At 38.4% G+C, this 25,580-nt stretch overlaps 1 protein-coding gene across 4 annotated transcripts in view; it reads left to right on the top strand.

Annotated features, from left to right (window-relative positions):
• Positions 1-3,160: 3,160 nt before the first annotated feature.
• LOC131076119 (uncharacterized) overlaps positions 3,161-25,580 on the top strand; it is a 106,061-nt gene continuing 83,641 nt past the window's right edge. The window contains exons 1-2 of one of the 4 annotated variants that reach the window (XM_058013169.2): positions 3,161-3,270; positions 3,473-3,809. In XM_058013169.2, the coding sequence (XP_057869152.2) occupies positions 3,477-3,809 (333 nt within the window). In that variant the 5' untranslated portion in view covers positions 3,161-3,270; positions 3,473-3,476. Of the gene's footprint in view, positions 3,810-25,580 lie in introns of all 4 variants that reach the window. The other 3 variants (XM_058013168.2, XM_058013166.2, XM_058013167.2) reach the window with 3 other exon arrangements.

Raw genomic sequence — 25,580 nt, 5'->3', positions numbered from 1 at the left:
AAAATCTACTTCTTCCAAACCTTTGTCTATGCTCAATCTTTTTGTTCAACTTATCCTTTACCTTCAATGCAAATTGATATGCCTCCTCAACTGATGTTATTCTTACCAGACACAGTTCTTCTTGAATATTTGCTCTTAGTCTATTGATGTACCGTGCAACCTTTTTCTTTACTTGCTTCACCATGTCTAGCCCTTGATTTACTTTGTGAAATTCCTCAAAATACTCCCCAAATTTCTCCTTTTGTCTTATGTTTTGAAATCTTTCAGTAACTGAAGCCCATAATCAACCGGTATGAATTGGTTCTTTAGTTTTGTCACCATCCTATACCATTTAAATTTTTTTTTTTCCTCTCCTATTCCTATCCAACTGAAGTTTTTTCCACCATAAAACAACATGTCCTTTCAACTCAGTTTTTGCAAATCTTACTCTTTTTGGATCTCCAGTCTCTTCAAATTCAAGGTATTCCTCCATGTCATTTATCCAATCAATCAATTCCCCAAGATTTATATTTCCCGCATAATTTTGAATTTTAATTTTAGGTCTCTTACTGATCTTTGAAATAGCTTCCATCATCTTTATCTAATTTGATTCTTCTTCCTATTCTTTGAAATTGTCTTCGACTAGGTTTTGGTTTAATTCATCATCACTTTTGCCTTTCAATCTAGGGTTTAAACCTCCCTTCCTATCCAATTATACAACATCCAATAAAACTCTCATTTCTCACATCATTTCCATCATTGTATCCATTCTATCAACAACATTCACTACAACAGGTATTCTCCTCGACGATCTCTTCCTTGGTTCTAGTGCAACTGCCTCAATTTAGAGATCTGGCTACAAGGTCTCAATTGCCTCATAATCAACAATCAGTTGACAACACTTGCATTCCGCCTTTGGTCAGTGATTCATTCACCACAAGGAATGCCTCTTCTCCACAAGGACTCAAAAATTCGCTTTGATACTGCTTGTTGCAGTCACAGATGGAGGGTCTGGAATAGGACTATCCAACTGTGCAACATAAAGTCAACATAGCAGAAATAATACTACAAAACACTTAGTAAGCAAGAAGATCAATACATTTATCATCAAGAATTTTAATTGCATCATATGCATTGGTATTTGGAATAAAAATGGGCTCACAGGCCTGTTACAAGGCATCATGAGTTTACATAGGACACATTGGCCTAATCATAGTCCCACGGACTAGCGAAACTAAACTCTCAATGTGAATGTTATAACTTTATGAATCTAACTATTGATCTATGAACCATCTTTGAATGACTACACAATGTTATTATATATGCTTTACAAGCTCCGAAAAAGATCCACATCGATCATAAAGGTCTCAAACCTAAAGAATGGTGAAACATGTAGGTTGGCCTCAAAATATATTACAGAAGGAGAAAATGAAATGCAAACCATAGGAAATAATTCCCCTAGGTCCCAAATATCTCGAATGATGCTCCAATCAAATCCACACGCCATGAGAAGGGTCTGCAAGTGAACTAGCACCATGAACAAAAAATATTTTGGCAAATGAATGAGCTTCTCAACATGACAACTCGATGAAAACCAAATGATCTAAGGATATGATGTAGATGACCATGTTCAAGTGTGAATCTAGATTTGCAAGGCATGAAGAGAAATATCTAGTACAATGCCGAAAAAGTGCTGAGATGGCTACAAACCAAAATACAAAAAAGGAAATGTTTTTAGTTGATGCATGATTGCTTGATAACTAGGGATGCTCCTACATCACTTACATAGACCAAGAGCCCATGAAAGAAAGTGAACCAAGAGCAAAACACACACAAACACACATGAAAGGATCAAACTTAATATCATTCAAAATCAATGCAAAGTTTTCACCTATTCCTTTTTTCACATAATTGAAGAAATAATTGAAATATGAACCGTAGGACAAAAGATTACAACATGCCTCTTAAGATAGTTAACAATAGATTCATACTTGATAATACTTCTTCCCCATGAATTGAAAACAAGATGACCTATAAGTAGAGCTGCTGTAAATGGAGCTCTAGGAAATATGGAGCTCTAGGAAATATTTAAAAAATATATAGTCTTGAAAATGGACCGCCTCAACCACCAACATACACATTAGTTCAATTCAATTAATTAGGAATACCATTTACTAATTGACATATATTTACAATTCCAATATCAACAATTCAAACAAGTGGTTTTAACCATATATCATTAATATTGGTTTGGACATTACCAATGTACACAAATATCAAAGTTTGACTCTTCAAAAGGTCATTGTTGATATATTATCAATTGAAAGAACATGACTAATGTTTGTGACAATTTTTGGTGTAAAGTGGCTACAAGGACTAAGAATTAGAATTATGCCACCGTTCAAATATGACAGATATGAAAAATAAAAGAATGACAAACAAGTTGCAAGCAAAAAAAGAGAAAAAACAAGACGAAAACCTCATAAAATAATTAATGTAAAAAATATACTTATGAGTTCAATACAATTACCATTTGTAAAAACACAACCAAGCTTTTCAGAAATATTGAGAGTTTAGTAGTCAGTTCAATTTTATTTTACTTAGTAGAGCGTCTAAATTTTTTAATTTACGAACACTACAAAATTAATTATATAATTGTTATATTATAAAGTTCTAATCATTCTACATTAAATAAAGTTAATTTAAATTTAAATTTTATGCTTCCCATTTTTTGAATGTTTGATTTTTTATTTTTCAAATTTAGAAGTATTTGAGTACAAGACACTTAATTTGGATATAAACAACCATTATCTTTAGGTTAAGCGTTCAATAATAATTACATTTGAATGGAAGTTAGATTTTAAATAATGATATCTCTACGACTTAACATATATTTCTCCAAAGATATCTATGCTAGTATTATATTTAGATAAAACTACTATAAACCTTACACTAACCCAAATATTAATCTTATGTCTAACCTAACAATAATCTTAATAATTCTTTATATTATATTTGATTATATTTATATTCATATTAAATTATACTATACTACATAGATTTATATTTATATTACTATATTATTTTATTCTTACTAAAATTTACAATATTGTTTTTATATTTATAGATTATTTATTAAATTAAACTATATTCTATTATATTATAATAAAAAAAAATATTTTTATACAAGAAAAGTAATGATTGTTTTCTGATCTTTCCACACCAGTCTTAATGATAAATGGCAACAACGTGACCAACTCAGTCCGACAATTTTCTGGGATGGGATGGAAAGTACTATTTTATTTTTTTAACCCATTCTAAGTATTCTGCACAAACCTGCACAATTTTTCTGTATCGAATTTCATGATAGGCTAGGCAAATTCTATACTTGTGGCTAAATATGTAATGATGTGTTTAAGAGAACCATTGTCAGATTGCACACAAACTCAATCTTGCATTCCTTAACCATACATGTTTGTTACTGAAAATCCAGGACAATGGTGGCCCTTCCTGCACTGTCGCGCCCTGTCCTCATAGACAATTCTCCGGCATTTTCATCTAAATGGATCATCCCCATTAGAACAATAAACAGATCCAAAGCCCAGAAGAAGCGAGGAGCTATATGTTGTCTTCAGAAGTCACCGCCAAAGGAAGAAGCTTTGGTCGGTCTGGGCGAGATTGCTGCTACGGTGCAAGTTCCTTTCAGTTCTAAACACAGTGGCGGGAGCTATAATGTTATTGGGCAACCAAGCACCCCATCATTCCTTCGCTTTCCGAGCTTGGGTGCTGCAGACCAAGCCTTTATTGTCCTCAGTTTCATCGCCTGCACGGTACACATCATTCTTTCTCATGGTTATTTTTAATTTCATAATACACGGCGTTATCGCCTGGCATTTTTAGGTGTTTAGGGTTTAATTTTCTTAGATTCAGCTTCTGTTATTAGGTGGTTTGTTTTGCTTCTGGCTGTTGTGACAGCTGTAACATCAGTGGTCCCATAAACTGTTGGATCTCGTTGACCAAATTCAATTTTTTTTTTTTACTTTTCTTTGTGTTTAACATTTGAGGATTCCTCAGACATTATTATACAATATCATTTTTTGGGAATCAATGTCCTTTGTTCACTGGACATTGACTGATTCTAAGCAGTGGTCATAGAGATGAAGTTATTGGACTTCCTGGGATGCCATCCTTCAAGTACTACTCTGGATTAAGTGCAATTATCTGTGAAGTTTTCCCCACAGTTGCCCATTGGTGAGACTGGCTTCCTCGCCTCAGGGCGAGCAAATTGAGGAAGAGAGATAAAGTGATAATAGCAATTAAGTAGTATGTCTTATAAACCATTCACAGAGGAGCTCTTTAGCTTATGAATCATTTGCAGTTGCACAGTCTGAATGAGATATTTGAGGAGACAATGTTTCACAATGTTGCAAGTTTCTCAATTAAGATACATAATAGAAGAGTCCACATGCAAAGGTACATGAAAATAGATTAATGCTGGCTCTCTTGGTTTCTTAGACCGCCTGGTTTCGTAGATGTAATTAAAATCATTCAATTCAATTCAATTCAGTGTTGTGAATTCTTTTTTTAGCTCATTTCTACTTACTAAGCTCTTCTTAGAGCTTCTCTCTGCTCCTTTGTGTAATTTTCACGATTTGTATCTTTGATCTCCGGAGCTCCATTTACATTAACATAGTTATTATCTTTCTTTGTTCCGTTCTAGTTGTTTTTTCCTCCCTCAGCGTTTTTGTGTGGGGACAGGTATATAATTCACCGGTGAAAGATACACGAATCAATTTCACAAACATTATTACCAACACTTTTCCTCTCTTCAGTGTCAACAATATGGAACATTAACATACTTTTAGCTTTGTTTTATTTGGTAACCTCTTTTTGGAACCTTTCTTTGCTCCATGCTATTTTTATTGTCTGTACTTCTGATTTCCATTAACTTATTTGGGTTGTCTGTGAACATTTTTATAATTAATATCTTTTTTTTGTCTGTACGTTTTCCCCTCAAACCGTTTTGGTGTAGAAATTTCTTATTTCATCTGGAAAAGTACATGCATCAATCACCGACTTCTTTCTTGTCTTGGATATCAGCAATGTGAAATATTTTGCATACGCTGAGCATTTCATCTTCATCTGTGATGTCTTAGATAGCTTTTTAGTTTCTCCATCAATTTAAGGTTTTGATTGTCTCATTACTTGGTTTCTTTGTGTATCTGTGGTACTCTTTCTTTACTTTGAAGGAGATGAAAATGGCACTCCCATTGCATACTTTCAGTTTCAGCAATTTGGGATTTGAATATTTGATTTTGAGATACCAGCTCAGGGCTTAATTCTTAATTTATGCTTATTAAAACATCCATAATCGAAACTTGGCTACAGAATGAGAATATTATGATTGTATAAACAATGATGTTCTCCAGCTTGTAGACTTTCTCTTTAGGAGATGGCATTGGTTGCCTTTGACATATATAAGGTTTACCAGGCCTGTGTTCAGTGCCCCATTTGTTGGGTTAGACCCTTTTACTGTTGTGTTTTCAGTTAGTATGTTGTGAACCTTCTTAATCTAATGCTAGTGGGCTCTTACAATGTTTTCATGTAACTGTTCTCATTATATTACATGGGTCCACTAGAAAATGTTTTTTGATTTTAAATTTTGTCAGTCAGGGGGGCCTAGTCTTGTGATTCCATTTGATTTTTAGTCTACTAAATGTATGTTATGTTAAAAATTAGTTATATTACATGTAAAAGAGAAATGAACTTAATTGGGGAAAGTAAGGAAGCAGTCTCATGGAAAGGGTTTCAGGATATTTTTATGGATCAAGAGGTCTTATGAGACGAGAAAAAAAAAACTGTTATAGGATAAAACGGAATCTTATCCTCAAAAATAAGAGCAGCTTCCTTTGGGACAGAGCTGGAAATTCCACAAACGAACACTAGAATCTGTCAACATCTGAGCTTCTTTTTGTTTATATCTTTTAATGGAGAGGCATTTGTAACTTCAATTCTCATGGAAGATATCCTTTGATTGATCCACAAAGGATTTGATGCCTAAGAGTTGCACATAGAACCACCAGTCCATAGTTATTGGTTATAAGGTCAATTGTTATACAACCCAGATATCTCCACGAGTTTTTAACTTGTCACTAGCCCCAACAAATCTCTGAAATCTCATTGTCCATTATTATATGAGCAATTGTTCTAAAACAAAAATTAAAACTTTCGTGACCCGCATGAAGTAGAATTTGTCAAAATCTTGTTCTGTTAAGCAATCAACAACGTTGAACACCTCTTGATTTTGGAGTGAGACACTCAAGGGACAGTCATCCTCGAGATCTATCTTATTATGACATTATGCATAGCATGGGTGTGTTTAGTAAGAGTTTGGTGCATAGTTGCCACAACACAGACTTTGCTTGTGTATGGAAAACAGGACGATATGACATCTTCTTTCATTAGTGAACAAAATGACAATCTTGTATTGGAGCATTGCAGTAGCTAACTGAGGTAAATGAGCTACATAGTGCAGTTTGCTTTTTTTTTTTGCCTTTTTATCACACACTCAACACATTTGGCTAATCGGGCCATGGAAAAAGTGGATATTGGTGTGTCTTCAATATTCCTTGGCATTGATATTGGATCACTGGAATCGTGATAGCATCTCTTAATTGAACCTCTTGTTTGAACTGGCCTAGTATTTTTTTTATTTTAAGCTCTTATATAATTAATAAAAATTCAAATAAATGTTGAAGAATATGAATCGCTTGAATATTGATTGTGCCGTTTGATTTCTTCGTCTATATTAGTTGAGGATAAAAAGTAAAACTCATCCCATTTATTGAATTTCTTTATTAAAAATTTTATTGACAAAGTCTTTCTGACAATCGGCTCCCAGAAGATAGAGAAATGATAGGTGTCCGGTATTTGAGATTCTGCTGTCCATCCAGTATTTGAGAGTCTACAATAGGTGGTTTGATCCAAAGTAGCAAAAAATATTTCTCAGGAATAACTAGGCAAACCAAAAGATATATTTTGTTTTTTCAAAAAATTTGGATTTAATTGGGAAACAGAAAAACACAAAAAAAATATTGTTTCTAATTATAGGAAATGCAATTGCATAGAGAGACAAAGAGTGAAGGGTGTTGGTGTTGGAAATAAGCCACACCCGGACCGACGATGGACTGGTCTAAGAGGGGCCAGTAGCAGAGTGGTAGAGCACTCCAGCAGCGTAGGTCCTAGGTTCGAGTCCCAGCTGGTCCATGTCTCAACATGGTATCAGAGCCAGGTCTTGGCTAGGAACCCCAAGCACACGAGAGGTGTGGCTTAAGGGGGGGTGTTGGTGTTGGAAATAAGCCACACCCGGACCGACGATGGACTGGTCCAAGAGGGGCCAGTAGCTCAGTGGTAGAGCACTCCAGCAGCGTATGGAAGGTCCTAGGTTCGAGTCCTAGCTGGTCCATGTCTCAACATGGTATCAGAGCCATGTCCAGGCTAGGAGCCCCAAGCACACGAGAGGTGTGGCTTAAGGGGGGGTGTTGGTGTTGGAAATAAGCCACACCCGGACCGACGATGGACTGGTCCAAGAGGGGCCAGTAGCTCAGTGGTAGAGCACTCCAGCAGCGTATGGAAGGTCCTAGGTTCGAGTCCTAGCTGGTCCATGTCTCAACATGGTATCAGAGCCATGTCCAGGCTAGGAGCCCCAAGCACACGAGAGGTGTGGCTTAAGGGGGGGTGTTGGTGTTGGAAATAAGCCACACCCGGACCGACGATGGACTGGTCCAAGAGGGGCCAGTAGCTCAGTGGTAGAGCACTCCAGCAGCGTATGGAAGGTCCTAGGTTCGAGTCCTAGCTGGTCCATGTCTCAACAAAGGGAAATGAGAGTTTACACCATGAATTTTCGAATGTGGTTTTTTTCATTAATTTTCAGATCACTGATTACCTACTAAGTACAAAGTATTATAAAAAAAAATGGAGTGAGCCAATGACTCTTATGGCCGTGGAGTATGCTACACTCTAGTGCTGCATATCTTGATGAAGCTCTTGGGGCATACCTCTCCTAATTCAATCAATAGCCACAAAATCATACTTGAGTTTCCCCAAGAGTTTAAGAAGTGGCTCATCATCATTTGTGATCCATTCAGAATTTGGATTGATCTTGTTAAAGGTGAATCAACTGATCTTTCTTGACGTCACCTAATATTGTCAAATGGAAATGCATAAGTTAATGATGTAGACAAAATAAGTTCTAGAATCATAGGAATTATTGTTGAAAATAAATCAAAACAACAATTAGAATTAATAAGTGACTATCAATTGCAACTTATCTAACCTCAAGCTTTTTTCAGCTTAAGACAAAGATTGTGGTGAACAAACACCAAATCATTAATTTGTTGTTTCATCAAATAGTTGCATTTCTTCAAATGAATATGTTCAGACACACTCCAAATACGTTTACAAAGAGATGAATTGCATGGTTGGCTCAAAAGGCACATTGCTGTCCATTTAAGGTTTTCGGTTTTCCTGCCAAAAAATGAAAATCCCACCATTGTGTTGAAAAAATATAAATTTTGTCAAGATTCAATTATATACGATTTATTTAAATTCTAGACCTATGATGTATGCATCACACTATCTTGCTCAGCGCAAAGTTAATGTGTATCAGTTACATATTGATATTTTAGTTGACATTTTTTAATAAGTATTGCACATATAAATTCCTCTACTTGTTCAACACATTTATATGTGCAATACTTATTAAAAAATGTCAAAAGCAAACTAGAATGTGTGGAAGTAAGGGAGCAGGAAACTAAATACAAGTTTTGTGGGAGCATGGCCACAAACCAATCTTTAGTAGAAGAAAACAGAGAACTGAAGGAATAGGTGGCAGCATTTCAAATGGCTGTAGAAGTAGGGAAGCATAAATGGGCAACCCATGAAACAGGCATGCCCATCCTTGCATGAATCAACAAAAACAAACTTAAACTTGTCAACCTAAAAAATAACAAAGGGTGGAACACAATCCCTACAAAAAACAAACACTCGGGGGTTAGAGGAAAAAGAAAGTAATAAGCGAATCAATTCAAAGGAAATCAAATCATGGACTCAAGTAGTTAAAGACCTGACCGGTGAGGTGAAGAGTTAAGGGCAAAGGATAACAAAGAACAATAAAGAGAGCACAAGGCAAGTTGAGTAAGAGAAAGTTATAATTATTAGAGGAGCAAGATATTACAGCAAAATTGAAAGTACTTCCAATTTTACGACTGATTTTTTAAGGGAGGAGTTGCATTGGAGAGGACAAATCTGCCAAGTTACAAGGGTTGGAAAGCTGAGTGAAGAGGGTATTAAGCCTATCAAAGCTGCCTTGATGAGTATGGTAGACATCTGACAAATACTAGCTTCTAAGAAAAAAGAGGCTTTTGAAGGGCCCATGTTACATTCTAGATGAAAATCTAATGTCAATGCAAGAAGAGGTGAGAAGAATGGGATTGGCCAAGGTAAGAGTAGCGAGGGATGAAAGTAAAGGTCATGGTTGCAAAATGGAAAAGCCATCATCACCAATTGTTGTCCCAAAACACATTAGCACAGTAGAAGGGAAGCAAAGGGAAAGCAAAAATAACAATGACAACAAAAAATGTAACAAAGAGTCTGCCTTGAGCCTTTAGCCCCAAGACAAATAGCAGTAGGCCTCCCTAGAAACACTTAAATTTAATGTGTAGGAATTGTAGGGGTTAACCATGGAGAAGGGGACCTGGGTTAGGGACTATTGCTGATGGAAAAGACATAATGTCTCATGCACAATGGGTGCAATATGCCCACTTTTGAAGAATACACAAAATTTGCAATTTGGAACAACGTTACTCAAAATGGAAAGGGTTACAGTGACATAACAATCTTAATAAAAGAAACATCGGGGAGTAACATTCATTTAGAAAAAGAAACCACAAACAAGCAATGCATTTGGTTTAATTTTTTTGAGAATGGCAGGTGCATAAGAATAACCACCCCTATTTTTTTTTGAAAATTTTACAACTGAAACGAATTACAATGCAATGTTCTTATGACTTTTTGATCATCTAGCTCCCAAGATGGGCAAGGTGAGTGTAATGTCCCTTCTCAAATAACAGGCCACGTGGAGTCAAATTCTAGCCTGCCATATTCCCTAGGCTAGAATAAATAATTAATAAAGGGAATAATTGAAAATTGGTCAAAAAGCTAAAGTCTTGAGCATAAATATTTTAATTGTTCATTATGACTTAAGTTGGGGTCACATTTAAGTTACAATGTTATTTCTCCTAGGCGAATCATTATGTGGATCAAATTAATAATTTACACATCATTGGAAATTGTGCCTAAGTCTCTTAGAAGGAGGTTTCTAGACGGAACGATGCATTTTGGAAGTTGCTGAAGTTATTATTTAAAGGGAGGTCGATGCTTGAGAGGATTATTATGTTTTGTCTTCTCTTATTAATTTATGAGCTCTGCAATTCAGCACACACACAGGACGAAAACCCTGTCATCTGCAGCCTGGATGCAACCCCAGGTCTGATTGGTCAGCAGCATTCCTATCACTGTGACAAAAGGGGTTCCTACCACGTGTTTTAGGACTTCAAGCTCAGTCTACAGCTAGCATGCGTGGGGGTTTGGGATCAGTGGACAACAATTCTGCCATCCTGTAGCAGCGAATTACCAGTCTGATTTTGTGTTCAGAAATCGCAGCTTCCACCCATAATAATTATCGTGTCATGCATAAGGGTTTGGACGCCATACACAGTTAAGGTGATATGTAAATCAGCATCAAATAGAGGTAGCGCTCCTATTAGTTAACTTGCTGTGGTTTGTCTAGAATAATGTTAACCAGAAGATGAATGGAAATAGTGTCTGGAAATAATGATAGTTGCAATAATATGAAAAAAATCACATTCTGTGAATTTGTTCTTATTGTAATAAGTATTTATGGGTATTACACAGTGTTCAACGGGCGTCGGGGACGGGGGGACGCGGGGATGCGTCTCCGGGACGGGGGGACCAAGGGTCTAAATTTGGGGATGGCGGGGGGACGGCGGCGGGGTGGTGGTGCTCATATACTTATACATATACATATAGTACTTGAAAAACTAGTTTTGAAAAGATGTATAACAGTATAAGAATTAGATTTCAAATGAAACTATAGGAAATAGTAAATACCAAGATTAGTAGATTACTTAGATTAGTGATACGTAAGTAATTGCTAAAAGTAAATAAAATTTGACAAATGAAATTGTCAAATTGGAGATTTCAGATTTCTCATTTCTATCATATGAATATCGAAAAAGGAAAACGAAAATACGAATATCTGATGCCATTGCAACGTCTATAATAATAAAGATGATTACATGATTCATCATTACAATGAGTAGCCAAATACAAATACGTGTAGCAATAGCATTACAAAAGAGACTAGAGTCAAATACAAAATGACAAAACTGAAAACTCAAACTGTAGCTAATGGAGGCCTCTAATCATCTGCGAACTCCTCCTCACTGGAACTGCTGGACTCCTGAGGATCAAGGTCCCTCAAGCTCACACCAACTAGCCCTGCATCTGAAGTGGTAGGATCATCCTCATCAATCTGTGAAGACTCCTCTGGCTCTACATCCCATCGTGCCGCTGGACTCTCCTTGTACATGAGTGTCTTGCGGTCAATGAGACGCAAAGCACTGTGTACAGCCACAAGCTTCTCTGCTCTCTTAGAGCTAAGTCTGTTCCTCTTAAGAGAGTGGATGAAGCTATATGTAGACTAGTTCCTCTCAGCAGCTGAAGAATTGGAAATCTGGGATAGTAGATGGATGGCTAGAGTGGTGGTCAAAGATTTCGGGCCATGACAATTCCACCATAAAAGTGGGTCCTCCTGTGCCATGTTGTCTATATCCATCTTTGCCGCATCTGAATATCCTCTAAGAGTGGCAAATCTTCCCCACTCAGTGCGCATTGTGCCGGCATCTCTGGAATCAAACATCTTCTCTATGCACCTAAAGAAACCCGCCTTCACCTCATCATCCTGAATTGGTGTCAGTCTACCCGGTCTAGCCTTGTACCACTTAGGATTCAAGGCAAAGGCAGCCATATGCAAAGGAGTGTTCAACTTGTCCCATCTACGCTGAATGATAGGCTGGATTTGCTCATTGTAGAATGCTAAAGAGGGGTCCTTCACTCGCACAGCAGCCCTCATCTGGTCAAGCATAGAGTCAATGCACTCATACACCTCTCCAAGGTTAGGTGCATCCCCATCCCCATATCTGATCACCTGGAATACTGGAGTAATGATAGAGACAATGTATTTCGCATCAGTCCAAAACACATCACTCTTCACTATCTCCTTCACCCTTCTCCCTTGCTCTTTCTTGGCCTCAACCCACCTAGTCCACTCATTAGTCATAACCATGAGTTGCAATGCCTCTTGCAACTCAATCATTCTCTCCAAGAGAATGAAATAGGATGCATATCTAGTCTCAACTGGTTTCAAGAACTCCTTCTTCGCGAAGGTCCTGAAGAGTGCATGTGAAGTGTGGTGGTTGCAGATAAACATCTGCACATCTCTCGCATCGGTGACCACTCCTCTAATCCAGTCTATCTTCCCCATGTCCTTGAGTGCATTGTTCATTGCATGCACACAACATGGGGTCCACCAAATGTGTCTATAGGCTGCCTCAACGAGTCTCCCTGCTGCTCTACACACATGGGCTGCATCTGTCACTACTTGGACCACATTTTGTGGCCCAACCTCCTCAATAGCCTCCCTGAGGACCTGAAACTGGAAATCAGCATCTTTACGATGCCCTGTACAATCAACTGCTCTAAGGAAGTATGGGCCCTCTGCACATGTGACCATGACGTTGATGAGTGGATGATGGCTAATGTTCGTCCACCCATCCATAACTATGCTGCACCCCGATGCCACCCAACATGCCTTCATCTTCTCCATCAAAATATTGATCTTGGAATAGCTTTTATCCAAGATCGAGGTCCTCATTTTCGTCTCCCCTGGTGGCACATAAGATGGTCCTCCCTTGGCCACCATAGCCATCATCTCCCTATAATAAGGAGATCGTGTAACATGAAATGGAATGCCATTGGCAAAGAAGAAATTGCCAATGGATTCATCTATCTCATCTCTCAGCTGCACATTAAATATATCAGTAATGGGTTGCTCTGTGCTGTCTGCAACTTACGTTTCCCAGCCCTGGCGGCAGTAGAAGTGGAAGTGGATGGAGATCCAAACATCATTCCTCTCGTCTGCGAAGCATGAGAAGTATGAAGTGCTGCCCTAGCAGACAAAGTAGTAGGCATTGAAATATTTGTGTCATCTGGAACCCCCCAAATCCTATTAAACTCAATTCTGTACTGTATATTCTTGGCTTCCTCCAAAAACTTACAATGTTTCACGCCTTTTCCTCTCCAAAACAGAAAGTGTGCATTCACCCTACTAATGCTACCGAACCATTCTGTGTCACAAATATTGCACTTCCACTTCCTTGTTCCCCCACTTGAATGTGATGCAGTGCCTTGTACTGATATTTTGAAGCAAACTGTTTTAGAGGAGACTTAGGATCAAAATGACCCCTAGCATATGGTGCCAACAACTCTGAAGGGCAACCTGTACTAGCTGGTGTACTTGCCATAGAGCTAGATTGGGCTCCAGGATCAGCCCCATGGTCACCCCCCTCATTTTTAGGTTCATATTCTGAATCATTCTCACTATGAGAATGGATTTCTATGTCATCTTCACTCATGCCTTGGGAGCTCATTGTAAAATTGACACTGCATTTCACAAAATAAAAATAAAATCAGCCTAGTTTAACAATATATTTTTAAATTTTTTTCCTATTCATCTCAAAATGAGATTTGATGTTGAATCTTGAGGGCAAAATGATGAATCATTTTGCCCTCAAGATTCAACATCAAATCTCATTTTGAGTCTTGAGATGAATAGGGAAAAAAAATCCAAAAATGACATAGAACAATGAAAATCAGAAAATATTAAAAAAAAAACAAAAAAAAAACAAAAAAAAAACAAAAAAAAAACAAGAAAAAGTTGAAAAACCCTACCTTGTGCTTGAAAAATCTCTCCAAAATGTAGAAGAATCTTCTTCTTCCTCTTCTTCTTGCTTCTTCTAGCTCCTATCACACTTGCAATCAGCTTTTCTCACCCCTTCAATCAGTCTTCTTCAAGTTTTTCCTCCTCTTTAGCTTGTTGGAAAAAAAATCAGTTTACCAAAATGAGAGTTAAATCTAAAAAAACCATGCTTTTGTGTTGTTTTGGGGGGTTGGGTGGGGCCCACGTCCAATTAGGGTTACCCCTTAATCCACCCAAAAGGCACATGTTTTTTAAAATGTTGCTTTTTTTGTTTGTTTAGGCGTGGGGACGCGGGAGACGCCCAGACGTCTCCGGGGAGACGCGCAGACGTCTCCGAGGAGACGTCTCCACGTCTCCACGTCTCCCTGGGAGACGCGAAGACGCCACGTCTCCCTGGGAGACGCGGAGACGTCTCCACGTCCTGGCGGCGATTGGGTGGCGGTGGCGGGGGACGTTGCGTCCCCGTCCCCCCATCCCCGAGACGTCCCTGACGGGGGGCGTGCCCAAAAAGGGGGGGGACGCGTCCCCGTGGAATGGGGGTATTACATATGTGTTTGTTTGCTATAAATTATTAAAACCAAATAAATCAAACAGCTATCCCTTGAAATTTCAAGCAAGAATATTTCAGTGGTATCAGAGCTAGTGATCTTGCCAGCTTGTTGGGGTTTTAGTAATGCATGTCAGTCCGGTTGATACCCAGATGGTTGCATGTTACCAATAATCAGTTGCATGTCAGTTTGAATTGGTTCTATGCACTCCAGGGATACAGGATCACACAGATATTACACAAGAAGTAGGTCAGGACAGCAGGTAGAAGGAACGGAAACAGTGATTGGAGAAAGAAGAGCAGAAAGCCCGCCTCGGGATATGAACAATCAACTCAATGTTTTTTTGGTCACCTTTGCCCAACAGTATCAGAAAATGATGCAATAATTCCAAGACCGCATGATTACAGCCATGGGTCAATTGAGAATGGATCGTACTAGATCAAGAAGATCAAGTAGTGCTCCCGGTAGAAGTGATGCAGGATGAGGAAATCAAGATAGAGCAGCTTCTAATGTGGTGAGGACAGCTGATACAAGGTTTGATCGACCATTACGTCCCACATTCCTACCCCGCCAAATTGAAAGAGAAACAATTCTTGAGGAAGAGGAAGCAAAAACACACATTATGGATGACGTTATGGTGGTCCATGCTGAATACATGAACCTTCCAGCTGACGTAAGACAGTTAATTAACTTAAATCAGTTCATGAATCAGTGGAAGGACAAGATTAGATACCGTCTGGAAAGGCAAGATAGGAGACCTAGGGAGCAAGTCAGATAGGGCACTCAACCCATGGAATTCAAGGACGCAATGAATAAGATTTCTATACCAACATTTGATGAACTGGAAAGATAACAGCAAGGTCATGGGTCCATAAGTTAGACACATTCTTAGCACTCAAGCCCATGGAAGAAGATAAGGCAATACAGTTTGCTCCCATGCACCTTGAAGGAGTGGCATATGACTGGTGGCACCATGGATTAATAACTCAAGATCATGCCATGATACACTCTTATGAAGAGTTTGTTAATAGGCTGGTTACTCGCTTCAACAGGAAAGATATAGAAGTCTATTACAGGGAGTTGGCCCAATGGAAGCAGGGAGTTGGCCCAACGGAAGCAGGTAGGACATGTGGAAACATACATCAATGAATTCCAAAAAATTTCCGTCATGGTTCTTGATATGTCACAAAAGAGAGTCACGATGCTATTTGTAGAAGGCTTAAGTGACAAATTGAAAGGGTTGGTTAAGGCTCATAGGCCTAATACATTTGGTGATGCTATTGGATTAGCCTTGGACTTGGAGGTCACACCTTCCTATCAGCCACCGAAAAAGAGTTTCAGCCCCTGGAAATCAAACAAAAAAAGATTCAATCAGCAGAAAAACATTCCATCAAAAGCTGATCAAGAGTCCAGGAATGAGCTCAGAAGGAAAATATTGTGTTTTAACTGTAAGGAACCATGGGAACCTGGACATCACTGCCTTGGAAAAGGCAAAGTACACCTGATTGAAGTCACGTTTGATGAAGAAGAACCAGAAAAGCAAGATGCTTGTGTGGGAGGTGATAGTGAACAAGAGGATCAACAACCTCATGTAGAATTGGAACACACTTCAACTAAAGAAACTCCACACATTGCAGCTCTTTCCGAAGTTCCTCGCAGCCGGCCTTTCTGGCTGAAAGGTGTTCTTAAAGGGTAGCAAATGGTGTGTTTAGTGGATAGTGGAGCCACACACAACTTTATAGATGAGGGATTAATATTGAAGTGTGGACTTCAAGTTGAGGAGTTTTCCAGATCAAGTGTTATGGTTGCGGATGGCTTCCCATTGACTTGCACCAGAGTAGTACCTTAGTTGAGTATACACATTGGTGACTACACTTTGTCAGGTGATTTTTATGTGCTTGGGCTCAGTAACATAGATGTTGTTTTGGAATTGGAGTGGTTGGAGTCACTTGAACATTATGTTCAAGATTTTAAACAGATGCGGTTAGAATTTATGGTTGATGGTAAGAAGATGGTGCTTAAGGCAATGTTTGATGGTGGTCCACGAGTTGTGTCAGCGAGAAGGATGGAGGCTTTATTTAGACATGGTGATGTGGATTAGGCAGCCCATTGTTTTGTATCCACTAAGCCTATTTCCAGCAGTAAACCGAAATACCATGTGGATTTACAGACAGTGCTAGATAAGCACATCATAGTTTTTGGTGATATACCTCCTGGACATCCATTTGATCAAGGGTTAAAACATGTGATAGAATTGGAGGAGGGTGCAAAGCTAGTAATTACCATGCCCTATCGTCGTCCGCGACACTTCAAGGAGATTGAGAAAACAATTAAGGAGCTTCTCAGCATGGGACATATATGGTCTAGTTCAAGCCCATTTGCCTCATTGGTGGTTTTGGTGAAGAAGGATGGGACTATGTGCATGTGCATAGATTACAGAGCATTGAATAAGAGGACTATAAAAACAGGTATCCTATACCCAGGATCGATGAGTTACATGGGGCCGTGTACTTTTCCAAAATTGATCTGCGATCTGGATATTATCCAATACGAGTTCGAGAGGACATTCATAAGACCGCTTTCTGTTGCCATTATGGGCATTTTGAGATCCTGGTTATGCCTTTTGGACTCACAAATGTGCCGGCAACATTTCAGTCTTGCATGAATCACGTGTTTCGTGATCAGTTGAGAAAATATGTTTTGGTTTTCTTCAATGATATCTTGATCTACAACAAGACCTGGGGTGACCATCTACACCATTTGGATGTGATCTTGAGTATCATGGAGACATAGTCGCTCTATGCGAAAGCCTCCAAATGTGAATTTGGAATGACAAAAATCTTATATTTGGGACATGTCATTAGTGCTGAAGGAGTCAAAGTACACTAGGAGAAAATTCAGGCGATCTTGGATTGGCCACCACCAATAAACATAACGGAGCTGCGTGGTTTTCTTGGCTTGTGTTCATATTACAGGCGGTTTGTTAAAGGATTTTCACAGTTAGCATCTCCTATGACAGACTTGACCAAGAAGGGGGCTTTCCTATGGTCAGAAGAAGCACAGGAAGCTTTTGATAAGCTTAAGGACGTTATGAGCACATGTCCAGTACTGGCACTACCAAACTTCATGTAGCCATTCGTCCTGGAATGTGATGCTTCGGGAGAGGGTATAGGAGCTGTGCTTATGCAGAACCGACACTCGATTGCTTATGACAGTAGGAAGCTTAGAGATGCTGAGAGGTTGTATTCAACTTATGATAAGGAAATGCTAGCCATCATGCATGTGCTAGCAAAATTCAGACAGTACCTGGTGGGAACAAAATTTGTGGTCCGCACTGATCATAACAGCCTCAAGTACTTCCTGGAGCAGAAGACTTAAATGAATGGCAACAAAAATGGGTGAGTAAGGTTCAAGCTTATGATTTTGATGTAGAATATGTTAAAGGTAAAAAGAATGTGATTGTTGATGTGTTATCCAAGAAACCATAATTGTGCTCTCACAGAGATTTCCTTTGATTGGAAATCCCAGTTAATTTTTGAATATGTGAAGAATTCTTTTTTCTTCAGATTTGTTGGATAGGAAGGTGCAAGATGATAGATATTCAGTGATTGACAATGTCATCTATTACAAGAACAAAATTTTCCTTGTACCTAGCTCTAAATTGAAGGCCAAAATATTGAGGGTGCTATATGATGCACCACCCATGGTAGGTCATCAAGGCTTCTTCAAGACTCATCATTAGGTACGAGAGAGATTCACATGGAAGGGGTTAAAAGATGATGTTTTGTAGCATGTTCGAGAGTGTTTAACTTGTCAACAAAACAAGTCAGAGCACACGTTTCCAATAGGCCTTCTACAATCTCTTCCTATTCTTGAGCATAAGTGGACGAGACTCTTAATGGATTTCATTACTAGACTTCCTTGAGTTCAGGGGAAGGATTACATCTTGGTGGTAGTCGATAGACTCACGAAATATGCTCACTTTGCTGTTCTTGCAGATTCCTTAGCACAACAGATTGCAAAACTATTCTTCAAAGAGGTCTTTGGATTGCATGGGCTTCCCAAAATCATTGTCAGCGACAAAGACAGTAGATTCATGAGCGTGTTTTGGCAGGAGTTGTTCAGATTGGTGGGAACTGAATTGACACCTAGCACGGGCTCCCATCCTCAAATGGATGGCCAGACAGAAGTAGTGAACAAGTGGTTAGAAGGGTACCTTCGCAATTATGTAACGGGGCAGCAGCATGCATGGGTGAGATGGCTCTATTTAGGTGAGTATTGCTACAATACCTCCTATCACATGTCCATAAGCATGTCTCCTTTCAGAGCACTTTACGGATATGATGCACTTTCATTCATGGATTTGGCATTTGAGGATAGCAAAGTACCCGGAGCTAAGGAGATAGTTTAGACTTATCAGGATATTCTCCGAGTGTTGAAGGACAACATTCAACACGCACAAAATAAACAGAAGATGTACGCGGATAGACATCGTGTTGAAAGGTCTTTCGAGGTTGGTGACCTGGTTTTCCTATGCCTTCAACCATACAGACAATCATCTTTAAAGAAGAGTGGAGCAGAAAAGTTGAATCTGCGATTCTACAACCCCTACAAGATTCTCTGGAGGATAGGTGAAGTTGCGTATGCGTATGAGCTAGAGCTTCCTGAAGGTAGTAAGATCCACAATGTATTTCATGTCTCCTGTTTGAAGAGAGCATTGGGCCAGCATATTGTGCTATCCCCAGAGCTACCACCCTTGGATGAGGAAGGAAATTTGGTACTTGTTCCAGAAGGTATTGCTGATTGGAGAGAAAGGAGGTTAAGAAACAAAGTGGTCTGATAATTTATGATTAAGTGGAAAGATTTACCAATTGGGGATGCGACTTGGGAAGGAGAGGAGATTCTTCAGCATCCCAATCTACAATTGCTGGAGGGCCAGCAATCTCAGGAAGGGAGGATTGTAATTTCCCTTCTCAAATAACAAGCCACGGGGAGTCAAATTCTAGCCTGCCATATTCCCTAGGCTAGAATAAATAATTAATAAAGGGAATAATTGAAAATTGGCCAAAAAGCTAAAGTCTTAAGCAAAAATATTTTAATTGTTCATTATGACTTAAGTTGGGGCCACATTTAAGTTACAACGTTATTTCTCCTAGGCGAATCATTATGGAGGTCAAATTAATAATTTACACATCATTGCAAATTGTGCCTAAGTCTCTTATATAAGGAGGTTTCTAGATGGATCGATGCTTTTTGGTTGTTGTTGAAGTTATTATTTGAAGGGAGGTTGATGCTTGAGAGGATTATTATGTTTTGTCTTCTCTTATTAATTTATGAGCTCTGCAATTCAGTACACACAGAGGACGAAAACCTTGTCATCTGGAGCCTGGACGCAACCCCAGGTCTGATTGGTCAGCAGCATTCCTATTGCTGTGACAGGAGGACTCCTACCATGTGTTTTAGGACTTCAAGCTCAATCTACAGCCAGCATGCATGGGGGTTTGGGATCAGTGGACAACAATTCTGCCATCCTGTAGCAGCGAATTAGCAGTCTGATTTTGTGTTCAGAAATCACAGTTTCCACCCATAATAATTATCGTGTAATGCACAAGGGTTTGGGCACCATACACAGTTAAGGCGATATGTAAATCATCATCAGATAAAGGTAGCGCTCCTATTAATTAACTTGCTGTGGTTTGTCTAGAATAATGTTAACCAGAAGATGAATGGAAATAGTGTCTGGAAATAATGATAGCTGCAATAATATGAAAAAATCACATTCTGTGAATTTGTTCTTTTTGTAAAAGTATTTCTGGTTATTACATATGTGTTTGTTTGCTATAAATTATTAAAACCAAATCAATCAAACAGCTATCCCTTGAAACTTCAAGCAAGAATATTTCAGTGAGAGCATACGGTGTATAGGACCCCACAAACTATCTACAATGCAACAACTTGAAAGAACCACTCTTGGTGGTAATGCCGGCCAAAACGTCACTTTTTCAGTGGAGTGTGCCATCCAAGAATTGAAAAGAAAACACTTTTATGCTTATTCAGCGGAGTGTGCAATTACAATGAGCACATGCACTTTGTGCTTATTCAATGGAGTGCAATTACAATGCATGTGCACTTCTCACTTATTCAGTGAAGTGCAATTATAAAGCACAGACACCTCTGGCTTATTCAGCAGAGTGCAATTACAAAGCATAGGCACTTCACGTTTGTTCAACAGAGTGTAATCACAAAACTTAGTCACTTCCACTTGTTTAGTAGTGACTGTGATTACAACAAGATGCAAAATTCAGTACAGTACTACCATCCAAGGTATTACAAGATCAGATCAATGCATTGCAAGCATCATATAGAAAGATTAACTGCTGATATGTGCTGGTATAAAGTGCTGATCATAAATAAAGTCTGCTGCAACAACCCCAAAGTGAACCAAATAACATGAATAAATCAGCTTAACTATGAAACAGCAAGAAAATACCTCATTTGAATGATATGGAATGCTGGTGCAGGTCTGATAGCACTATGTTGCTGCTGTTAAACTGCTAAATCAGAACTGAACACATTGATAGCACACTATCAATTGCTGAAGACAATATCGGGAATCATCCGGCACAAATTAGAATTGAAACACTACTCCAAACCATATGGCTACCAAGAAAATCATCCCAAAATGTCAAGGAACACCTCCAAAACACTTATCAACTTTGGATTATGGCTGGGCGCTATCAAAGATTATAGGAGCCTGTTGATACTGAAATTCGACCAAGAATGAAAACTTATAATATTCTTCCAAAACTAGTATTTGCATTGTAACTCCTAAAGATCTGAAACCCATCTCAAACATCTTGAAACTATATACATGAAATATAACTTAAAGTATAAGGAAGAAAATGTCCATATATAAATGTCACTTGAATATTTATTTCATGCCTCAAAATGCATGTCACAAGACTGATAAATTGTATGTGGTGTTAAGTTTATTTAAATTCTGTGATCAAGAGGATAGAAGAGATGAAGATATAGTCTTGAATTAAATTTGAACTGCAGTAGTGCAAATGAAAGGAAGCACAACACTTATCGATTTCGGTATTGTGTTCCTCCTTATTGTATGTGTGTTATATATATGTGGAAGAGGGGTTAAGTAGTGAAGAGATATGTCTTCCCATGTGGGAAGACACATCTCTTCCCTACGTGCCCCTCATCACCCGTTAACAGCCCGTTAACAATATTAACACAGCCCGTTAATAACATAGCCTGATAACAATTTAAGATCATCGCTGATCGTGAGGAACATGATTATGAATCGCTTATCATAGCCCGTTAACATGGAAGGGTGTGACCGGTCAAACATCATAATTTGGTTTAGATTTTATTATTGATTTGTTAACATACATACTAATAGTTAACATGTAATCGATGTATCGGAATTATGAAATTGTATGACTGATGTTATATGAATTAACACTCCCTCTTAACTAGGGAGGACACATTTCATGTTAGAGAAAACATCACAATTCATTCATTGATTGTGAAGAGAAGAGATATCACACCATAGTGATATCTAGAGATATGGTTCAACAATGAATATCAAGTCTCATGATACTCACCTTTACTCATAGTTATCAAGTAAGGTATGTGCACTGCATCAAGTCACATGATGCCTACCATACTGATAATGATTCATGGCATGTCCACGAATATTATGTCCATAATATTCACCATGAAGATCTCTATCATAATTATGGTTTATTTAATGATACCAACCAACTGATATCTACCATAATGTCTCAGAGATATATACTATCATGACATGTCCACATATATCAAGTCACATGATATCCATCAAGATAGATAAATTGATAATTGTAAAATCGTCACCTTACAATATCAATTGAAACAAGTGTTCATTATTGAAAAGTCATCACCCTTCAATAACGTTCACATGAGGGCCCATGAAGTCATGGAGTCACACACATGACAAATAAAAGAGTTTACACATTAAACATCTTAAATATATTAGTATATCAGAATAAATGAGACTCTATCTCAAAATTAAATAACATTTTCAACCATACCAAGTTTATCTCTAAAATGTTCAATCTTGATCCTGGAGAGAGGCTTGGTAAGAATGTCTGCAATCTGATCACCTGTACTAATATAATTCAGTCGGATCACATTCCTTTCCACGATATTTCGAACATAGTGATAAGGAATCTCAATGTGTTTAGACCTGTCATGAAATACTGGATTCATTGAAAGCTTGATGCAACTCTGACTGTCACAATAGATGACAGTAGGATTTAAGGGCTGACCAAACAGTCCTACAAGCAGTTTCCGGAGCCATACTGCTTCTCTTGCTCCCATGGAGGCTACAATGTATTCAGCTTCTGTAGAACTCTGAGCAACTGAAGACTGTTTTTTACATATCCATGAGATCATTCCTGATCCTAAATTGAAGCAACATCCTGATGTGCTTTTCCTATCAACTATGCTTCCAGCCCAATTAGAATTAGTGAATCCATGTAGGTCAAGGTCTACATGTTTATATTTCAGACCAAAACCAATAGTTCCTCGAAGGTATCTCAGAATATGTTTTGCAGCAACAAGATGTATTTCCCTAGGTTCACACATGAATTGACGTAGTGTATTAACAACATAACATATATCAGGTCTTGTGTTTACCAAATACATCAGAGATCCAATAACTTGTTTGTAGAGGGTAGGATCTGCAAACTCTGATTCTACAGCTGCTTCCTTTAACTTGTGCAGATTTGTTTTCATAGGTGTGGTCATGGATCTAGAATCCATCATTCCAAATCTCTTGAGTATATCAATGGTGTATTTTCCTTGATTAAGGATTATACCATCTGCCTACTGCCAAACTTCCAATCCAAGGAAGTAGTGAAGAATTCCAAAATCCTTCATATCAAACTCAGAGGCTAATTCTTTCTTACATCGAGAAATACGATTATCCTCTCCTGTGATTAGTAGATCATCAACATAAAGAATAAGAATTAATAATTCACCATTGACTACTTTGTAGTAGAGATTTGGATTTGCTTCATTCTTGGAAAACCCTAATTCCAAGAGATAGTGATCAATTCTTTCATACCATGCTCCGAGGGCCTGTTTCAGTCCATATAGGGCTTTCTTTAATCTGCAGACATCTAATTCAGCCTTATGAATCACAAAACCTTCAGGTTGCTCCAAATAAACTTCTTCAATCTTACCATTCAAAAAAGCAGTCTTAACATCCTTTTGATGGACTTTCCATCCTTTAGATGCTGCAATAGCCAAAACTGCTCGGACATAAGTGTATCTGGCAACAGGAGTGAATGTCTCTTCATAGTCAATACCTTCTTTCTGTGAGAAACCTCTGGCAACAAACCTTGCTTTGTGCTTCTCAATGCTGCCATCTGCTGCATGTTTGATTTTGAAGAGCCATTTAGAAGATACCACAAATTTGCCTTTAGGCCTAAGCACAATATCCCAGACATCATTTTTCAGAATTGACTGATATTGTTTTGACATAGCATCTTTCCAAACTTGATGCTTGAGAGCATCTCCAACACAGGAAGGTTCTGCATCAATGGTCTCACTCATCAAGGCAGCATAATTGGAAAATAGGTTAGGTCTCTTACTTTCTCTGAAGGTCCCCTTTGGAGTAGCATAATTTTCAGCTTCTTGAAGCATTTTTTTAGTCCAAAGTGGTCTCTTCCTAGTTTCGGGATAATTTTCTTCTAAATGTAAGTCTTGAACTTCATACTCAATGTTTTTAGGGGTCACCCTCTGAATCTCAGGGGCGGGATCCTCATCCATGCTTGTAGGAGGATCTTGGTTTTCTAATTCATTAGAGCTTTTGGACCTCTTGAATGCTATGTCTTCTTCAAAGATGACATCTCTGCTTAGTTCAATTTGCCTTTGTCCAGGTATGTATATACTCCGTAAGCCTTAGAGGTTTGACTGTACCCAACAAATACCCCTTTCTTTCCAGAAGGTTCTAATTTTGATCTCTTTTCTTTGGGAACATGAATATAGACTACACACCCAAAGATCCGGAGATGACTTATGTCAGGTTTGTTACCAGTAAAGGCTTCTTTAGGGGTTTTATTATCAAGAAGAGAATGAGGTCATCTATTTTGAATGTACACAACTGTCCTAGATGCTTCAACCCATTTCTATATTTTGGTCAAACAACATAGCCCTAGCAGTTTCTACTATAGTCCTATTCTTTCTTTCAGCTACCCCTTTTTGTTGTGGGTTATAAGGTACAATTAACTCCCTCTTAATCCCAACATTTATACAATAATCTTTAAACATATCAAAAGTGTATTCCCCCTCATTGTCTGTTCTTAAGGTTGTGATTTTCTTACCTGTCATGTTTTCTACAAGAGCTTTGAATTCCTTAAATTTAGAAAGGATTTCTTCAGACTCTTTGTACGTCAGAAAATATATCCAGGTCTTTCTAGAATAATCATCTACAAATATTACATAATATAAAAGTCCTCCTAAGGAGGGTACAAACATGGGTCCACATAAATCAGAATGAACTAATTCTAATAAATTTTTGGATTTACTGTTGCTAGAATTGAAAGACCCTTTAGTATTCTTTCCCAAGGCACACCCCTTGCATGCTCCTTTAGAATTGTGACTTAGCTTGGGTAAGCCAATCACCATCTTCTCTATCTTAGGTAAGGCATGGAAATGAAGGTGCCCTAATCTTCTGTGCCAAAGTTCATTCGAATCTTCAGTCTAATGAATCAAGGCTTGAGGTGGAGTGGTGCAAAGTCTATAGAGGCTCCCTTGTCTTACTCCAATGGTGTGGGCTTTCTTGATGGTGGAGTTCTTTGGCCAAGCAAGTACCTTTCCTTCCATAAAGGTTAATCTGTAACCCTTATCTTCAAGTGCAAAAACTGAGACAA

This window comes from Cryptomeria japonica, chromosome 10 (genome assembly GCF_030272615.1).
Source record: "Cryptomeria japonica chromosome 10, Sugi_1.0, whole genome shotgun sequence".
In the NCBI taxonomy this organism is placed as follows: domain Eukaryota; kingdom Viridiplantae; phylum Streptophyta; class Pinopsida; order Cupressales; family Cupressaceae; genus Cryptomeria; species Cryptomeria japonica.
The sequence above is the reverse complement of the archived record's forward strand: the minus strand, read 5'-3'. Positions and strand labels throughout refer to the sequence as shown.